This window comes from Pseudorca crassidens, chromosome 2 (assembly GCF_039906515.1).
Source record: "Pseudorca crassidens isolate mPseCra1 chromosome 2, mPseCra1.hap1, whole genome shotgun sequence".
NCBI lineage: Eukaryota > Metazoa > Chordata > Mammalia > Artiodactyla > Delphinidae > Pseudorca > Pseudorca crassidens.
Genome location: NC_090297.1, coordinates 5,764,723 through 5,783,087, shown reverse-complemented (window position 1 = coordinate 5,783,087; position 18,365 = coordinate 5,764,723). Strand labels below are relative to the sequence as shown.

Genomic DNA, 18,365 nt, shown 5'->3' with positions numbered 1-18,365 from the left:
AGTGGTTAAGAATCCACCTGCCAACGCAGGGGACATGGGTTCGAGCCCTGGTCTGGGAAGATCCCACATGCCATGGAGCCACTAAGCCCGTGTGCCACAACTACTGAGCCTGCGCTCTAGAGCCCGCAAGCCACAACTACCGAGCCTGCGCTCTAGAGCCCGTGAGCCACAACTACTGAAGCTGCATGCCCAGAGCCCACACTCCGCTACAAGACAAGTCACTGCAATGAGAAGCCTGTGCACTGCAACGATGAGTAGCCCCCACTCACTGCAACTAGAGAAACAAAGACTCAACACAGCCAAAAATAAAAAAATTGGTATTAAAAAACATGTACATTTGCTCAGAACCCAATAAGCTCCTCCCAGTGCTGAAGTGAGGACCAAATGCTGTGTTGTCACCGAGCGGGACCTTGGACGCAGAGACGACAGAGACGCAGACACAGAGTGGCCCTAACGTGAGCACCCTGCAGTGTCTCTCAATCTCAGTAAATATTCCTCAATGATACAAAACACACATTCAGGGCAAAGGTTTGTTGATGCAGTGCAAGAAATTTCTCAAGTTTTACATGTATACCGTTTATTGTTCTTGCTTAAAAAAGATACCCGATTAAAATATTCATAACCATCAAAAACAAGTAAATTCACAGTTAATTATAAACTCAGTTAAAAGAAAATTTCCATTTGGATTAAGTTTACCTTGTGAGTTATGATGAAGTTGCACTTAATTGTAAAACGGTTCCGTTCCCACAGCATTCTGTTGTTCATAAATCCTGACCTCTCCTCCAAGAAAATACAGCTTTTTGGTAACATTTCTGTAAACACTGAAGCCTATAGTATACATTTTTATTACCAATTTCTATAGTTATCGATACAAAAAGTTAATAAACTTGAACAACTGTTTAAACTTGGGGGGAGCCCCCCTGGGGGGCGGCAGCCGCACTGCTGAACCTTGTCTGCTCATCCTCAGCAGTAGAAGCATCATGGTCCAAACTCTAAACATGATAATTCGGCGACTTATCAAAGTATCAAAACTACAAATGGTTTTATAGATCTGCTTACAACAAGCACCAATTTTAAATTGACCCTAAACGTGTAGTAAGGCAAAGAAATAAGCAAATGTCGATAAAACAAACATCCAGGAAGAATCGAAAAGAGGGCTTATATTAGAGAAGGTCAGGTTTAAAAAACATGTTCACAAATGCAGAACAGTCCTCTGATTGCCCCATGTCATTTTTAATTTAAAAAAATTAACAAGGTTATCACTACAGAAGGTCACAGCGATTCTACTGATGGACAATATCCAGGCTGGTTCATTTTTTAAAATTTGATTTTTCACCAAGGGCAAAAATACCACACAACTGGACCAACACAACAAGGGCTTCAGAGATCATTTAACAATCGAGATGGAGCAGAATAGGAGAGTTCTCTATTCATAAGACAGGAATATGGGCATGAACAGCTTAAAGTGAGAAAATTCCAGGAAATGTCACGGGCATCATTTGAAAATGGTTCTGACCCCTGAAGAAAGATTTACCTTCTAGGAAGCTAGAGTTGGCCCCCCGTATTCCTGGTGGGGAGAATCGGGGACGGGTGTAGAACCCTGGGCGCGGATCCGCGGGTACAGAGGGCTGACTGTACCACCACGTTATAGAAGGGGCTCGAGCATCCATGGATTTTAGCATCTGCGAGGGGGTCCTGGAACCAATCCCCTGCAGATTCGAGAGCCGTCTGTTCCACTTTAGAAAGTAAATCTAAGCTACGAGGCTTGAGAATCAGAGTCCAGCAGCATTGTGGATAGAAAGGTTGATTCTCATAATTAGGAGCAGCATGCATTTTATAAAAAACTATGAAACTTGAAAGGAAGAAGCGTTTTCCTAAAACAAAAAAAACAACAAAAAAACACAACAGCAACAAAAGAAAAGTAAGTTAGTTTGTTGCATGTTATTTAAAAGAGAAAAGGTTATTCCAGCCTTCATTTTCTTCTATTCCTGTTTCTGATCTACATGGGTGTGAACTGCACGTCATTCCAAGTTTGAGAAGGAATCATCACTTCTCTAAGAAGAGGGGGCTCCCTTATCATGCAAACAACTCACTCACTTCTTAAAAGACACAACTTCAGCAGGCCCAGGAAGCCCTCATTTGTGGCAGATTCTGCAACCCTCTTGGCTAGGGACCTCCCGTAGGTCCCTTACCCCTATTTAAGGGCAACACTTACCCCTATTTAAGGACAAAAAGAAGGCAGTGCCAATCAGACCTCTGGCAGGGACTGAGAGACATCCTTTTGTGTAAATTGGTTGGAAACAAAGAGTTAACTGTTAGTTTTGATAAGACAACATTTAAACACATACGCATATAAGAACAACATTAACTCTTACATGACTTTAAAAACTTTTTGCAATCATTATTTAAAAATTTCAAAGAGTCAGAAGCTGGTTGAGCTAGAAGCTCTTTTGTCTTAACATTACACATGCAAAAGCTAATTTAAACCCCGCAAAGAATAAGCTCATTGTTAAGCTGATCCATTTTTAACCAAGACTTTGAGAATTTCAGTGGAAGGTAGAAAATCAAAAGGAAAAGCGGCTACAAAAATGAAGGTCAAAATTCAACCCTAAAAGCTAGGAATTTCCGGTACACCAATGGACAATACATTTTCATACTGGTCAATGCTGAAGTGATCTGTGTTGCGTTGTGAGAAAACTGGAATGTCAGACCCTAATTGTGGAGGGATGTGTCACCGTGCAAAGACCAGGTGAGGGCACTGTATTTATGGACACTGTTAGGAAAGGTCCATGGCCCATAGCGGGGATTTCTTGAAGTCTCTAACAGGGGGAAATGATTCATGTAACAACAGAACAAAATCAATGAGGCTAAGGTTTGGGGCTCTTTCTAGCTATACTTTGGTTTTTTTAAATAAATTTATTTATTTTATTTACTTTATTTTTGGCTGCACTGGGTCTTCTTGCTGCACGTGGGCTTTCTCTAGTTGTGGCGAGCAGGGGCTACTCTTCGTTGTGGTGTGCGGGCTTCTCATTGCGGTGGCTTCTCTTGTTGCAGAGCACGGGCTCTAGGTGCGTGGGCTTCAGTAGTTGTGGTGCATGGGCTCAGTAGTTGTGGCTCACGGGCTCTAGAGCGCAGGCTCAGTAGTTGTGGCGCACGGTCTTAGTTGCTCCGCGGCATGTGGGATCTTCCCAGACCAGGGATCGAACCCGTGTCCCCTGCATTGGCAGGCAGATTCTTAACCACTGCACCACCAGGGAAGTCCTCTAGCTATACTTCTAATTGTAATTTATTTGGGGTGACATCTGAAGTAAAGTTTGACTGTACACATACCTCTTCAGAGGTCATCCAATCTCATTAGAGGACAGCTAAACTAGAAAAAGAGTCTATTTGACCGTTTAAATACATTGGGGAAAAAGACAAGGAAAAGAGTCTATATACAATGTCTGCTTCAGGAAAATGATGTCTGTTAAAAAATCAGGAAGGAAAAAGCTTAATATTCAATGATAACTTCACGGTCATTTAAGACCCAGGGGTTTATAGGAATCACAGGAGGTCTAGCTGTCCCACAGGCCTGGAGAGGGAGTACAGGTGCATCTTCGAGTCACTCAACTGCTGCTTCTGCTGGATCCGGACCACAGGATTCTGCAGCATCACCAGCTGAATCTCCGTTTTCGCAAGTGACACAGCCCTCCAAAAAGGAACAAGAACAGGCAGGTTATTTGATGTGAAGTCACCTGAAAAGTGTTTAAACCAGTAAAATGCCGGCCAAGCAACCTGTGTCTCATTCTCCCACTTATTCACATCTAAGACTATCCATTATAGTACATCCCTTATTATTAGAAGGGAAATGACAGCAATTGTTTAAATACTTTTGCTTCAATTGTTTTGGGGCTCATTCTTCATATACTCTTCCCACAGAAATTCCTGCTCGGCATGAATCCTAAATCCTAAATCCTAAATCCTCTGGTGTGAATCTTACATCTTGAGATTCAACTCTTTTCAAACATGCACGCATATTTGACATGCAAATCTTATACTCTCTTCCCCAGTCAATCACATATGAAAGCAGGTGTCTTTACTCCTAACTGCCCCGTAACATTCCAACTGGTGGAAGAAAAAAACACTTGGAGCCAGAAAGACCTGTATTCAAAATCTGAAGAACTGAGCCCTTACACAGCTGTCCTTCAGTTTGTGCAGAGGGCTTGGTTCCTGAACCCCCTGAGGATACAAAAATCTGTGGATGCTCAATCCTTATATAGATGACTTGGTACAGTCAGCCCTCTGCACTCGAGGGTTCCGCATCCTTGGATTCAACCAACTACAGATTGAAATTTGAACTGTGGATATAGAGGGCTGAGTGTACAAATTATTTAGTATCTGTAAACCTCACTTTGTTGTTATTGGTAAAGCAGGGATAATAACACCTACCACAGAAGCAATTGTGAAGATTAAGATTTTCAGCGGGATCATGCAATGCACAGTCGGCCCTCTCTGCAGGTTCCACATCCACAGACTCAACCAACCATAGATCGAAAATACTTGGGGAAAAAAATTCCAGAAAGTTCCAAAAAGCAAAACTTAAATTTGCAGTGCACCAGCAACTATTTACATAGAATGTACGTTGAATTTACAACTGTTTAAATAGCATTTACATTGTATTAGGTATTATAAGTAATCTGGAGATGATTTAAGGTATACGGGAGGCCATGCATAGGCTACATGCAAATACCACGCCATTTTACATGAGGGACTCGAGCATCCGCAGATTTTGGTACCCCAGGGGGTCCTGGAACTAGTCCCCTGCAGAAAACGAGGGATGACTGTACACTAAGCGCCCAGAACACTACCTGGCACAGAAACAGCAACACATGACAGCTGTTATTACTGGGCTTACCTGGATGTCTATTTCCTGAGGGATCGTCTGGCTCTGAATCCAGGAACGCACATTGGCCAGCTCCTCCCTTTGTCCGTGAGAAAACTGCGGCTGCCGCCGCCTCATGCTTTCCAGGTTTTCTAGGTCTTCTTTCAGTACAATTTCTTTAACCCTGAAAACAAACGAACAAACAAACAAAACCTTCACAGTCCTAAATAAGGCACAGGGTCCTTATGTTGTGATCTAAGAACAGCACTTCTTTTTACTTTGTGATATACTTTATATTTCTTGTTAGTATGTGACGTACACATCAAAAATATAACAACTGACTCATTTCCTTGTCAGATTGGTAAAGCTAGGCCTCTTTCTCTTGATGGCGAATACCTGTATAGTGTTTTAATGAGTCATATGGAAGAAACAGATTTCCTTTAGGTCTTCTCTTCTTTTAGAATGAGAGAAAAAAGTCCAGGCTCTAAAAAAAGTTCTCGTCCCTGCGGGCTGTCTTGGAAAGCACTGCCTCTCTTTGTTTTCTTGTCTCAGGACACATAACATATTTATACCGTCACTACCACTACAACCATTGTTTTAAGAAATCATTTGTCTTTTGACTTCAAATGAATGAATTTGAAAATATATTTCTCTAAGGATATGTATAAAAACATTAAAAATCACTTTGTATTAAAAAACACACTTAAGAAACCATAAAACACTTATATAAAGGTGGGTCTTCTAACATGCTTTCTTACCTCTCAGGCACCTGATACGTCATCAGAATGCACTCAGGTGTTTGTTCTATCATTCTCCAGATGGACTCTTCAGCTAAGTTGGGAAATGTTTCTTTTTTCTGTACATCCTGAGACTGCTGCCCATTTTGAAAGATTTCAGAAGAATAATCACTAGTAGCAAAGTTTATACTGCTGCCACTGCTTCCTATCAAAAATCAACAACAAAAAAATTTGAAAATACCTGTCAGGGGCTGATTTGCCAAACTGGCCCTCATTCTCCAAAGACTTTGGCAACTAGCTGGTAGGGTCCTTCACCACCCAGCGCAGCCATCATCCCAGGTCACCTCAGCCTTCCAGTTCCTCGATCTTCCCAAGATCTCCTTCTCAGTCTTCCTGAACTAGCCTCCTCCCAAGGCCATTCCTTGTTTGTTCTCATCACCCACAACTGCTCCATCTCCAGCTCCGTCTCCAAAATCACCAACCTCTCAGCTTCAATTTCTTGTTTCCTTGTTCTACTCTTCCAACTACAAATTTGGAACCGTGCCTTAGCCATTCTGCTTAGAGCCCAAAGCCCATCATTCATTCAGTAGCACTCTGCAAGACCTGAGACTTCTTTTTCCCTTTAATTTTCCACAACTATCAAAATGTAACTCTGATAAAGCCACTTATCAATTCTGTTCTTATCTAAGCCCAAGTAGCCAAAGGCACAGAGAAAGTCACGTATAACAGGGTGCATTGGTTCTACAGTAAATTCATCACCACCAGAGGATCATCACAAAGCCTGTAATCCTGGTACAGCTCTGTGGTCAGCACACTAGTCTATCCCCAGCAGGATTATCTTCTACTCCTCTATTTCCTCCCTCACTCTCACCTAGTTTTTAAGAAAAAAAAAGGAAGCCACTGGAAAGGAAATTCATCCTCCTGATACCAAACATAAACGTACTCCTATCTACATTCTCTCCTCACCACAGAGGAGAGAATGTTCCTGAATGTTCTCTGTTACCACAGAGAAGCCGTCCATCCATCCCAAGGCCCAGCGCTTTATGGCTCTTATGGGGCCTCATGGATCATTCCTTTCCTATCTTGCCTGGGACCCTTCAAGGTCCTTCTCATTGACTTTGGAACAATTAAAACAAAACAAAGTACCTCTCTAATTTTTTAAAAAAGGGTATGGGTAAACATAAAAGACATTTTTCCTCATTAGAAAAATCTCATTAAGAGGTAACTGTTTAAGGCAAAAACAGTAAAACTTCTATTGTGGGGTTTATAATACATGGTGAAGTAAAGTGTATGACAGAAATGGCAAAAAAGAGGGAAAATGGAAGTACTCTGTGTTAAGGTTCTTAGACATAAAGTGATAGAATAGGTATAATATGTGAAGGTAAACTGGGATAAGTAAAAGATGCATGTGTAAATCCTAGAGCAATGACTAAAAAAAAAAAGGAAAAAAGGAAAAAAAAAATAAAAGAATAGCTGGGAGGCCAATAATGGAGAGAAAATGGAATCATTAAAAATACACAATTGGGCTTCCCTGGTGGCGCAGTGGTTGAGAGTCTGCCTGCCGATGCAGGGGACACAGGTTCGTGCCCCGGTCCGGGAAGATCCCACATGCCGCAGAGCGGCTGGGCCCATGAGCCATGGCTGCTGAGCCTGCACATCCGGAGCCTGTGCTCCACAACAGGAGAGGCCACAACAGTGAGAGGCCACGTACCACCAAAAAAAAAAAAAAAAAAAAAAAAAAAACACAATTAAACCAAAAGGAGGAGGGGAAGAGAAAAAAGGAAGAACGAGCAAAGGAGACAAACATAAAACAAGTAGCAAGATGGAAGATTTAATTTAAACCTGATCATATCAATAATCATATTAAATGTAAAGTACTCTAAGTACTCCAATTAAAAGTCAGAGACTGTCACATAGATAAAGAAGCAATACCCAACCATACACTGGTTACCAGAAATCAACTTTAAATATAAAGACACAGATAAAAGTAAAAAGATGGAAAAAAATATTCCATGTAAACACTATCAAAATAAAGCTGGAGGAGCTACACTGATATCAGACAAAGTGGACATCAAGAAAGGTACATTTCATAATAGAGAATCCAATTCATCAAAAGCACATAATCTTAAATGTGTATGCAACTAATAAAAGAGTTTCAAAATACATGAAGCAAAAACTGATTGAACAGCAAGAAAAAAATAGACAAATTCACAATTATAGGTGGACATGTTAACAGCCTTATCTTAATAAATGAGAAAACAAGTAGATAGAAAATCAGTTAGGATGTAGAAGGCTGAATCAACATTATCAGCCAACTTGACCAAATTTACATTTACAGAAGAATGCTACTCAACAACTGCAGAACACACATTCTTTCCAAGTGCATATGAAACATTTATCAAGACAGACCGAATTCTGGACTATTAAACAAGCCCCAGTAAATTAAAAAAAATACAAAGAATGCTGTCTGACTGCAATTAAGTTAGAAACCAATAAAATACCTGGAAAATCCCCAAGTATTAGGAAATAAATACATGTCTAATAACCCATGGTCAAAGAAGAAAACATAAGGGAAATTATAAAATATTTTGTACTGAATGAAAATGAAAACACTCATACAAAAATTTGAGGGATGCAGCTAAAGCTGTGCTTAGAGGGAAATATAAAACGTTAAATGTTTATATTAGGAGGGGAAAAAAGGGTCTCAAATCAATGCTCTAAGCTTCCACCTTAAGAAATTAGAAAAAGAGTGAATAAAATCCAAAGTAAACACATGAAATAATAAAGATTAGAGCAGAAATCAATAAAATACAAGACCAAAAAAAATAGCAAATAAACCCAATGAGATCAAAAGTTGCTTCCTTGAAAAGTTAATAAAAGTGGTAAACATAGAGCCAGAATGATAAGGAAAAAGTAATAATATCAGCAAATAGAGAGGAGACATTAGTATAAATTCTAAAGACATTAAAAGGATAGGGACTATTATAAATAACTTTATGCCAATAAATTCAACAACTTAGATGAAATGGACAATGGATTTGTATCATCTTGAATGATACAAATTACCAAAGATCATTCTTTGGAAGAAATAGATAACCTGAGTCTATTAACCATGTCTATTAAAAAAAATCAAATTTATTTTTAAAAATCCTTTCATCAAGAAAACTTCAGGCCCAGATAGCTTCACTATTTGTAGAATTCACCAATTCTACCAACCATACTAAGGAAGATATAATATCAACTCAATACAAACTCTTCCAGAAAATAGAAGAGGAGGGAACAGTGCCCAACTCATTTCTTTTGTTAGGCCAGTATTATCCTGATACCAAAACCAGATAAAGACATCATAAGAAAAGAAGACAATGGACCAATATTTCTCATAATAGGTGCAAGAATCCTTAAAATATTAGGATATAGAATCCGTAATATACAAAAAGGATAAAATAGCATGACCAAATACAAGATTAATTTAATATTTGAAAATTAGTTAATGTAATTCACCATATTAACAGAACAAGGGAGAAAAACCATATGGTTAATCTCAGTAGCGGCAGAAGGGCTTCCCTGGTGGCAGGGGTTAAGAATTCACCTGCCAAGGCAGGGGACACAGGTTCGAGCCCTGATCTGGGAAGATCCCACATGCCGCAGAGCAACTAAGCCCGTGTGCCACAACTACTGAGCCTGAGCTCTAAAGCCCGCGAGTCACAACTACTGAGCCCACGTGCCACAACTACTGAAGCCTCGTGCCTAGAGCCCATGCTCCACAAGAGAAGCCACCGTAATGAGAAGCCCGCGCACTGCAACGAAGAGTAGCCCCTGCTCACCACAACTAAAGAAAGCCACGTGCAGCAACGAAGACCCAATGCAGCCAAAAATAAATAAATACATTTATTTTAAAAAATAGATGCAGAAATAGCATCTCTGTAAATCTGCAGCAGAAAGGAACTTCCTCAATCTTGCTGAAGGCCATTTAAGGAAAACCTACATTTAACATCATACTTACTGAAACTGTGACAGATTTCCCCCTAAGACGATGAACAAGGCAAGAATGTCTGTCTAACCACTTCTATTCAATACAGTAAGTCCCCTACATACGAACGAGTTCCGTTCTGATAGCACGTTCCTAAGTCCAATTTGTTTGTAAGTCCAACAAAGTTAGCGAGGTACCCAACTAACAAAATCGGCTATATAGTACTGTGCTGTAATAGGTTTATAATACTTTTCACACAAATAATGCATAAAAAACAAACACAAAAAATAAAAAAAACATTTTTAATCTTACACTACAGTCCCTTGAAAAGTACAGTAGTCCAGTACAACAGCTGGCATACAGGGGCTGGCATCGAGTGAACAGGCAAGAAGAGCTACTGACTGAAGGAGGGAGAGGAGGTGGGAGATGGTAGTAGAGCTGAAGGGCCGTCAGCAGTAGGAGACGGAGGGCAAGCTACAATGTCACTCATGCCTGATGCTGACGGAACGCACGTTACCACCTTTGAAAATTCGCAACTTGAAGGTTCATATGTAGGGGACTTACTGTACTATATTGGGGGTCCTAGCCAGTCCAAAAAGGAAAGACAAATAAATTAAGGTATACAGATCAGAAAAGAAAAAGTAAAACTATGGCAAGTTTTGAGAATACAAGTGCGAAACACAAAATTTGATTGGCTTTCCATATGCTAACAACAAGCAATTGGAAATTGAAATTTTAAAATGCCATTTACAATAGCATCAAAATTACAAAATCCTTAGTGATAAATTTAGCAAAGTAAGTGTAACCTGTACACTGAAAACTACAAAACATTGCTGAGAAAAATTAAAGACCTACATAAATAAACAGATCACACTCGTGGATCAGAGGACTCAATACTGTTAGGATAATAATTCCTCCCACATTGGTCAGTAGATTCAACATGATGTCAATCAAAATCCCAGCAGGCTTTTGTGTAGGAATTAAGAAACTGATTCTACAACTTATTTATTTTTAAATCTTTTTTTTTTTATCGAGGTAGCATTGGTTTAGGACATTTGTAAGTTTCATGTGTACATTGTTATTTCTACTTCTGTATACACTACACGTGCTCATCACCAAAAATGTAGATTCCATTACCATACATTTGACCTCCTTTACCCACTTGGCATCCCCCTTTCCCTCTGGTAACCACTATTCTGTCCTCTGTACCTACAGAGTATTTGTTTTTGTGTTTTTCTTCATTTTTTCGGTCTGTTTGTTTTTTATATTCTACACATGAGTGAAATCATACAGTATTTGTCTTTCTCCTCTGCTTTATTTCACCTAGCATAATACCCTCGCAGTCCATCCATCTTGTTGCAAATGGCAAGGTTTCCTCTTTTTTATGGCTTAATAGTACTCCATTGTGTGTACTGTATATAGATGTATTTTAAAATTAAAAAAATGTTTAATATACATCACTTCTTTATTCATTCATCCATTGATGAGCACTTACATTGTTTCCATATCTTGACTACTGTAACTAATGCTCTGATGAACAGAGGGATGCATATATCTTTTTGAATTAGTGTTTTCATTTTCTTTGGTTAAATACCCAGAAGTGGAATAGCTGGATCATATTGCAGTTCTGTTAATTTTTTGAGGAGTCTCTATATGTTTTCCATAGCAGCAACACCAATTTACGTTCCCACCCACAGTGTATGAAGGTTTTCTTTTCTTCACGTCCTTACCAATACTTGTTATTTCTTGCCTTTTTGATAACAGCCATTCTAATGGATATGAGGTGATAATCTCTTTGTGGTTTTGAACTGCAGTTCCTAATAATTAGTGATGTTAAACATCCTTTCATGTGCTTGTTGGCCAACTACATGTCTTCTTTGGTAACATGTCTATTCAGCTCCTCTGCCCGTTTTTTAATCGGGTTGTGTTTTCTTGTTGTTGAGTTGTATGAGTTCTTTATGTATTTTGGATATTAACCTCTTATGACTTGCAAATATCTTCTCGCATACAGTAGGTTGTCTTTTCATTTTGTTAATGGTTTTCTTTGCTGTGCAGAAGTTTTTGTTTCCACTGAGGAGATATGTTAGCAGAAAGATATTGCTAAGACTGATGTCAGAGAGTGTACTGCCTGTTTTCATCTAGGAGTTGTATGGTTTCAGGTCTTACATTCAAGTCTTTAATTCATTTTGAGTTAATTTTTGTGCATGCTGTGAGACAGGGGTCTAGTTTCCATTTTTTGTATGTGGCTGTCCTGTTTCCCCAATGGCATTTACTTAAGAGATTATCCTTTCTCCATTGTATGTTCTTTGCTCCTATGTCATAAATTAATTGTCCATATATGTGTGGGTTTATTTCTGGGCTCTGAATTCTGTTCCACTGAGCTATGTATCTGTCTTTCTGCCAATACCATGCTGTTTTGATTACTATAGTTTTGTGATATAGCTTGAACTCAGGGAGTGTGATACCTCCAGCTTTGTTCTTTCTTCTCAGGATTACTTTGGCTATTTGAGGTCTTTTGTGGTTCCATATACATTTTATAATTTTTTGCTCTGTTTCTGTGAAAAATGCCCTTGGGATTTTGATAGGGATTGTACTGAATCTGTAGATTGCTTTAGGTAGTATGTACATTTTAACAATGTTAGCTCTTCTAATCCTTGAGCATGGAACATCTTTTCATTTATTTCCGTCTTCTTCAATTTCTTATGTTTTTCAGTATGCAGGTCTTTCACCTCTTTTTGTTAAATTCATTCCTAGATATTTTATTCTTTTTGTTGTGACTGTGGGATTTTCTTAATTTCTCTTTCTGCTCATTTTTAGTGTATAGAAGCACAACAGGTTTTTGTACGTTGATTTTGTACCCTGCAAATTTATTATATTCATTTATTATTTCTAGTAGTTTTTTTGTGTGTGGAGTCTTTAGGGTTTTCTATATATAAAATCATATCATCCGCAAATCGTGTTAGTTTTCCTTCTTTTACAATTTGGATGCCTTCTGTTTCTTTTTCTTGCCTAACTGCTCTGCCTAGGACTTCCAATAGTATGTTGAGTAAGAGTGGTGAGAGTTGGCATTCTTGTCTTCTTCCAGATCTTAGAAGGATAGCTTTCAGCTTTTCACCACTGAGTATGATGTTAGTTGTGGGTCTGTCATACATGGTCTTTACTATGTTGAGGTATGTTCCTACTATACCCATTTTATAGAGAGTTTTTAAAAATTATAAATAGATATTGAATCTTGTCAAATGTTTTTTCCACATCTCTTGAGATGATCATCTGATTTTTATCCTTCTTTCTGTTAATCACAGTGTTTCACATTGACTGATCTGTGGATGCTGAACCATCCTTGCATCCCTGGAATAAATCCCACTTGATCATGATGTATGATCCTTTAAATGTATTTGCTAACCTTTTTTTTTTTTTAGCCTAATTTTATTTTATTTTATTTATTATTATTTATTTATTTTTGTGGTACGCGGGCCTTTCACTGTTGTGGCCTCTCCTGTCACGGAGCACAGGCTCCGGACGCGCAGGCGCAGCGGCCATGGCTCACGGGCCCAGCCGCTCCGCGGCATGTGGGATCCTCCCGGACCGGGGCACGAACCCGCGTCCCCTGCGTTGGCAGGCGGACTCGCAAACGCTGTGTCACCAGGGAAGCCCTGCTAACCTTTTTTCAGGATTTTTACATTTAGGTTCATCAGAGATACTGGCCTGTAATTTTCTTTTTTTGTGTGGTGTCCTTGTCTGGTTTTGGCATCAGGCAATGATGGCCTTGTAAAATGAGTTGGAAAGTGTTTCCCCCTCTTCAGTTTTTTTGGAAGAGTTTTGAAAAGCATAGGTATCAAATTTTCTTTGAATGTTTGGGAGAATTCCCCTGTGAAGTTGTCTGGTCCTTGACTTCTGTTTATTTGGGACGTCTTTGATTACTGTTTCATTCTCTTTACTAGTAATCAATCTATCAAGATTTTCCATTTCTTCATGATTCAGTCTTATAAAGCTGTATGATTCTAAGAATTTGCCCATTTCTTCTAGGTTGTCCAGGTAGTTGGCATGTAGCTGTTCACAATATACTCGTCTAATCCTCTGTGTTTCTATGGTATCATATTTCTCCTCTTTCACTTCTGGTTTTATTAGCGCTTTATCCCTTTGTTTCTTAATGAGTCTAGCTAAAGGTTTGTCAATTTTGTGTCTATTTCATTTCTTCTCTGATCTTTATGTCCTTCCTTCTACTGACTTTGGGCTTCGTTTGTTCTTCTTTTTCTAGTTCCTTTGGGTGTAAAGTTAGACTGTTTGATATTTTTCTTGTTTCTTGAGGTAGGCCTGGATTGCTATAAACTTTCTTCTTAGTATTGTTTTTGCTGCATCCCATAGGCTTTGACATGTTGTATTGTCTTCAGGTATTTTTTGATTTCTTCTTTGATTTCTTCATTGACTCAATAGTTGTTCAGTAGCATGTTGTTCAGTCTCTACATATTTGTGAGTTTTCCAGCTTTCTTCTCATAGTTGATTTGTAGTTTCACAGCACTGTGATTAGAAAAAATGCATGATATAATTTCCATCTTCTTAAATGCACTGAGACTTGTTTTGTGTGCCAACAGATGATCTATCCCTGAGAAAGTTCTATGTGGACTTGAGAAGAATGTGTATTCTGCTGCATTTGAATTGACTATACAAATCCATGAATCCACCTGGTCTAATGTTTCATTTAAGGCCACTGTTTCCTTGTTCACAGGACATCTATTCATTGATGTAAGAGGAGTTTTAAAGTCCCCTACTATTATTGTGTTGCTGCAAATTTCTCTTTTTAGGTCTGTTAATAATTGCTTTGTATATTTTAATGCTCCTATGCTAGGTGCATAAATATTAATAACTGTTATATCTTCCTGATGGCTTGTCCCCTTCATCATTATATAATGTCCATCTTGTCTCTTGTTACCTTTTTTGGCTTGAAGTCTATTTTCTCTGATATATGTATGGCTATACCACTTTCTTTTGGCTGCCATCTGCTTGGAGTATCATCTTCCATCCCTTCTTTTGTGTCTATGTTTGTCTGTTGAGCTGAGATGGGTCTCCTGGAGGCCGTGTATAGTTGGGTCTTGTTTTGTAATCCATCCAGCCACTCTGTGTCTTTTGATTGATGAATTCAACTCATTTACACTTATGGTGATTATTGGCAAATGAGGACTTAGTACTGCCTTTTAATCTTTTGTTTTCTGGTTGCTCTATTTCCCCATTGTTTCTTTTCCTTGTGTTTCTGTCTGCCATTTTGGTTTGGTGGTTCTGTATGATGTTTTTCTCAGTTTTTTTTTTTTTATGTTTCGTGTCTCTGCTCTAGATTTATGTTATGTGGTTACCATGAGGTTTGCATAAAATACCTCATAGATAAAATAGTCCTTTTTATGCTGAGAGCACCTTATCTCCATTTACCTATACAGGTCTGTCCTTTTCATCTTCCCCTTTTATGTACTAGTTGTCATAAATTATCCCTTTTAAGTTGTGAGTTTGTTGCCAAATTGAAGTAGCTATAGTTATTTTTGCTGCTTTCCTTCTTTTTAACTTTCATGCTGTAATAATGTATTTAAAAACCTATTCTGACTGAGTTGTGATTTTTCTGATTCTATTTTACCTAACTCAAGGTTTTGTGTACTTTTGCCTTTTCATTTCAGGCAGAACTTTTGCCTTTTCATTTCAGGCAGAACATTTCTTGTAAGGCAGGTCTACTGGTGATGAACTTCCTCAGCTTTTGTTTGTCTGGGAAAGCCTTTATTTCTCTTTCATACCTGAAGGGTAACGTTGCTGGATAGAGTATTCTTGGCGGACAGATTTTATATTTCAGTATTTTGAGAATGTCATTCCACTCCCTCTTGGCCTAGAGTGTTTCTGTTGAGAAAACTGCTGATAGCCTAATGGGGGTTCCTTTGCAGGTTATCATCCTTTTTCCCCTGGCTGCCTTTAAAATTCTTTCTTTGCCATTGACTTTTGACAGTCATGGAGAAGAAGGTCTTTTTGTGTTGAGGTAATTAGGTCTTCTCTTAGCTTCATGGACTTGTATATCCAGTTCCTTCCCCATGCTCGGGAAGTTCCCACTTATTATTTCTTTATATTCTCTATTTACCCTTAATTTTTGCCATTTTAACTGCAATGTGCCTTCGTGTGGTCCTCTTTGGGATTCTCTGTTCTTCTTGGACTTGGATATGTTTCCTTTCCCAGGTTAGGGATATATTCAGCTATTATATCTTCAAATATGTTCTCTGCCCCTTTCTCTCTCTCTTCTCTTTCTGGAACCTCAAAAATGTGAATGTTAGTATGCCTGGTGTTGTGCCAGATGTCTCACACTGTCCTCACATCTTTTTATTCTTTTTCCTGTTCATCTTCAGTGATTTCCACTACTCTGTCTTCCACCTCACTGGTCCATTCCTCGGTACCATTTTGTCTACTGTTGATTCCTTCTAGTGTATTTTTCATTTCAATGATTATATTCTTCACCTCTGTTTGGTTGTTCTTTATATTTTCTAACTGCTAAAAACTTCTAATTTCTCTCTCTGTTCATCCATTCTTCTGAGTTCTCTGATCATCTTTACAAACATTACCTTGAACTCTTTCTTGGGCAGATGGACTATCTCCACTTCACTTAGCTCTTCTGGGGTTTAAATCTTATCCCTTTGCTTGGAACATGTTCCTCTGTTGCCTCATTTTGCCTAACTTGCTGTTTTTATTTCTGTGTATCTGGTAGGTTGGTTGCTGGTGTGTGGGCTAGGTCCACAGGCTACGGGGCTGTGGTTGTCCTGGGGTTGGTGTTCGCCCACTGTTGGGTGAGGCTGGTTCCAAGGCTAGAACAGGCTCACTGGTGGCTGGGATAGGGGATTCTGGGTCTGGTGCGTGCCCTCTGGTAGGTGGAGCTAGGTCCCAGGGTCTCTGCGTGCAGGGGCCTGGGTGTCCCAGATCTAGTGCCTGCCCAGTGGTGTGTAGAGCCTGGTCCTTGGCCCTCTGGTGGGCAGGGCTGTGTCCAGAGGAAGGTGTGGGCTCAGGGGGTCTTAAGGCTGACTGTCTGCTGTTGGGTGGGGCTGTGTCCCTGCCCAGTTAGTTGCTTGGCCTGAGGCGTCCCAGTCCTGGTGCCTTAGGGCTGGGGGGGTAGGGTGGGGCTGGGTCCTGTGGCTAATAAGCTACAACAAGGATTCCCAAATGGCGCTTGCCAGCAACAGAGTCCATGTGGCAGAACGAGCTCCCAGAAATGGCTGTCACCATGCCTATGTCCCCAGGGGTGAGCTCCAATTAACTGCTTCCTGCCTCTTGGGGAGACTCTCCAAGATCAGCATGTGGGTCTGACCCAGGCTCCTTTCAGATTACTGCTTCTGCCCTGGGTCCTGGAGTGGGTGAGATTCTGTGTGAGCCTTTTAAGAGTGGAGTCTCTATTTTCCACAGCCCTCTGGCTCTCCCAAAAGTAAGCACCGCTGGGCTTCAAAGCCAAAAGTTCTTGGGGCTCATCTTCCTGGAGTAGAACCCCCAGGCTAGGGGGCCCAATGTGGGACTCAGACTTTTTGCTCCTTGGGGAGAACCTTGCAATTGTAATTATTCTTCCATATGTGGGTCACCCACCCAGCGTATGGGTCTTGCCTATACTGTGACTCCCCACCACCTACCCATCTCATGGTTCCTTCTTTAAATCTTTAGTTGTAGAAGATCTTTTGCAGTAGGTTCTGGTCTTTTTCATCCACAGGTGTTCTGTAAATAGTGGCAATTCTGGTGTGCCTATGAGAGGAGGTGAGCTCACACCATGTATAAAAAGTAACTAAAAACGGATCACAGACTTAGCTATATAGAAGCTTAATCTCTAAAATTTCCAAGAGAAAACAGGAGACTATCTTAGTGACTTCTAGTTAGGCAAGGACTTCTTTAAAAAGGACATAAAGGGCACAACTTACAAAAGAAAAAACTGATAAACTGAACTTCATCAAAATTTAAAAACATTTGCTCTTCAAAACGAAGATAAAAATAAAAGATCAAAAAAAAGGCAAGGCACACAATAGGGAAGAAATTTTTGCAAAACAAGTATGTGATAACAGACTTGTATCCAGAATGTATACAGAACTCTTACTACTCAATAAGAAAACTAACAAACCACCCCCCCCAAAACAAGCAACAGATGTGAACACATATGAATGGCAAATAAGTACACAAGAAGACAGCCATCACCATTAATCAACAGTCAATAAAACCACAATGAGGTACCACTGTGTATACACTGGAATGGCTAAAATTTAAATGATGGACAATACCCAGTGTTGGGCAGGATGCACTGCAATTGGAGCTCTCATATGTGGCTGATAGGAATGCAAACGGTACAGCCACTTTGGAAAACAGTTGGCAGTTCCTTATAAAGTTAACCGTATACTTACCATGTGACCTAGCGATTTCACTCTGAGGTATTTACCCAAGAAAAATGAAAACATATGTCCACAAAAAGACTCATACACTAATGTTCACAGCAGCATTATTCATAATAGCCCCAAACTGGGAACAACCGAATAACCATCAACTGATGAATTGCTATCCATACAATGTAATTCCACTTGGCAATAAAAAGGAACAAATTACTGATGTACACAATAAGGATGAATCTCAACAGCACTATGCTGACACAAAAGACTGTAAACTGGATGAGTCGATCTATATGAAGTTATAGAAAGAGCAGCATTAAAGTGACAGAAAGCAGACCAGTGCTTGCCAGGAGGTGGGGGATCAGGGCGGCAGACAGACTGCGAACGGTCACAGTCTGGAAACGTTCTATATGGTGACGGTGGCG

General features: G+C 39.7%; 1 protein-coding gene across 7 annotated transcripts in view; it reads right to left on the bottom strand.

Moving 5' to 3' along the window:
* Nucleotides 1-560: 560 nt before the first annotated feature.
* The window catches only part of PER3 (period circadian regulator 3), a 63,503-nt gene continuing 45,698 nt past the window's right edge, over nt 561-18,365 (bottom strand). For all 7 annotated transcript variants that reach the window (XM_067718981.1, XM_067719001.1, XM_067719012.1 and 4 more), the window contains 3 exons: nt 5,620-5,803; nt 4,895-5,045; nt 561-3,688 (listed from right to left, as the gene is read on the bottom strand). In XM_067718981.1, the coding sequence (XP_067575082.1) occupies nt 3,602-3,688; nt 4,895-5,045; nt 5,620-5,803 (422 nt within the window). In that variant the 3' untranslated portion in view covers nt 561-3,601. The remainder of the gene's footprint in view (nt 3,689-4,894; nt 5,046-5,619; nt 5,804-18,365) is intronic.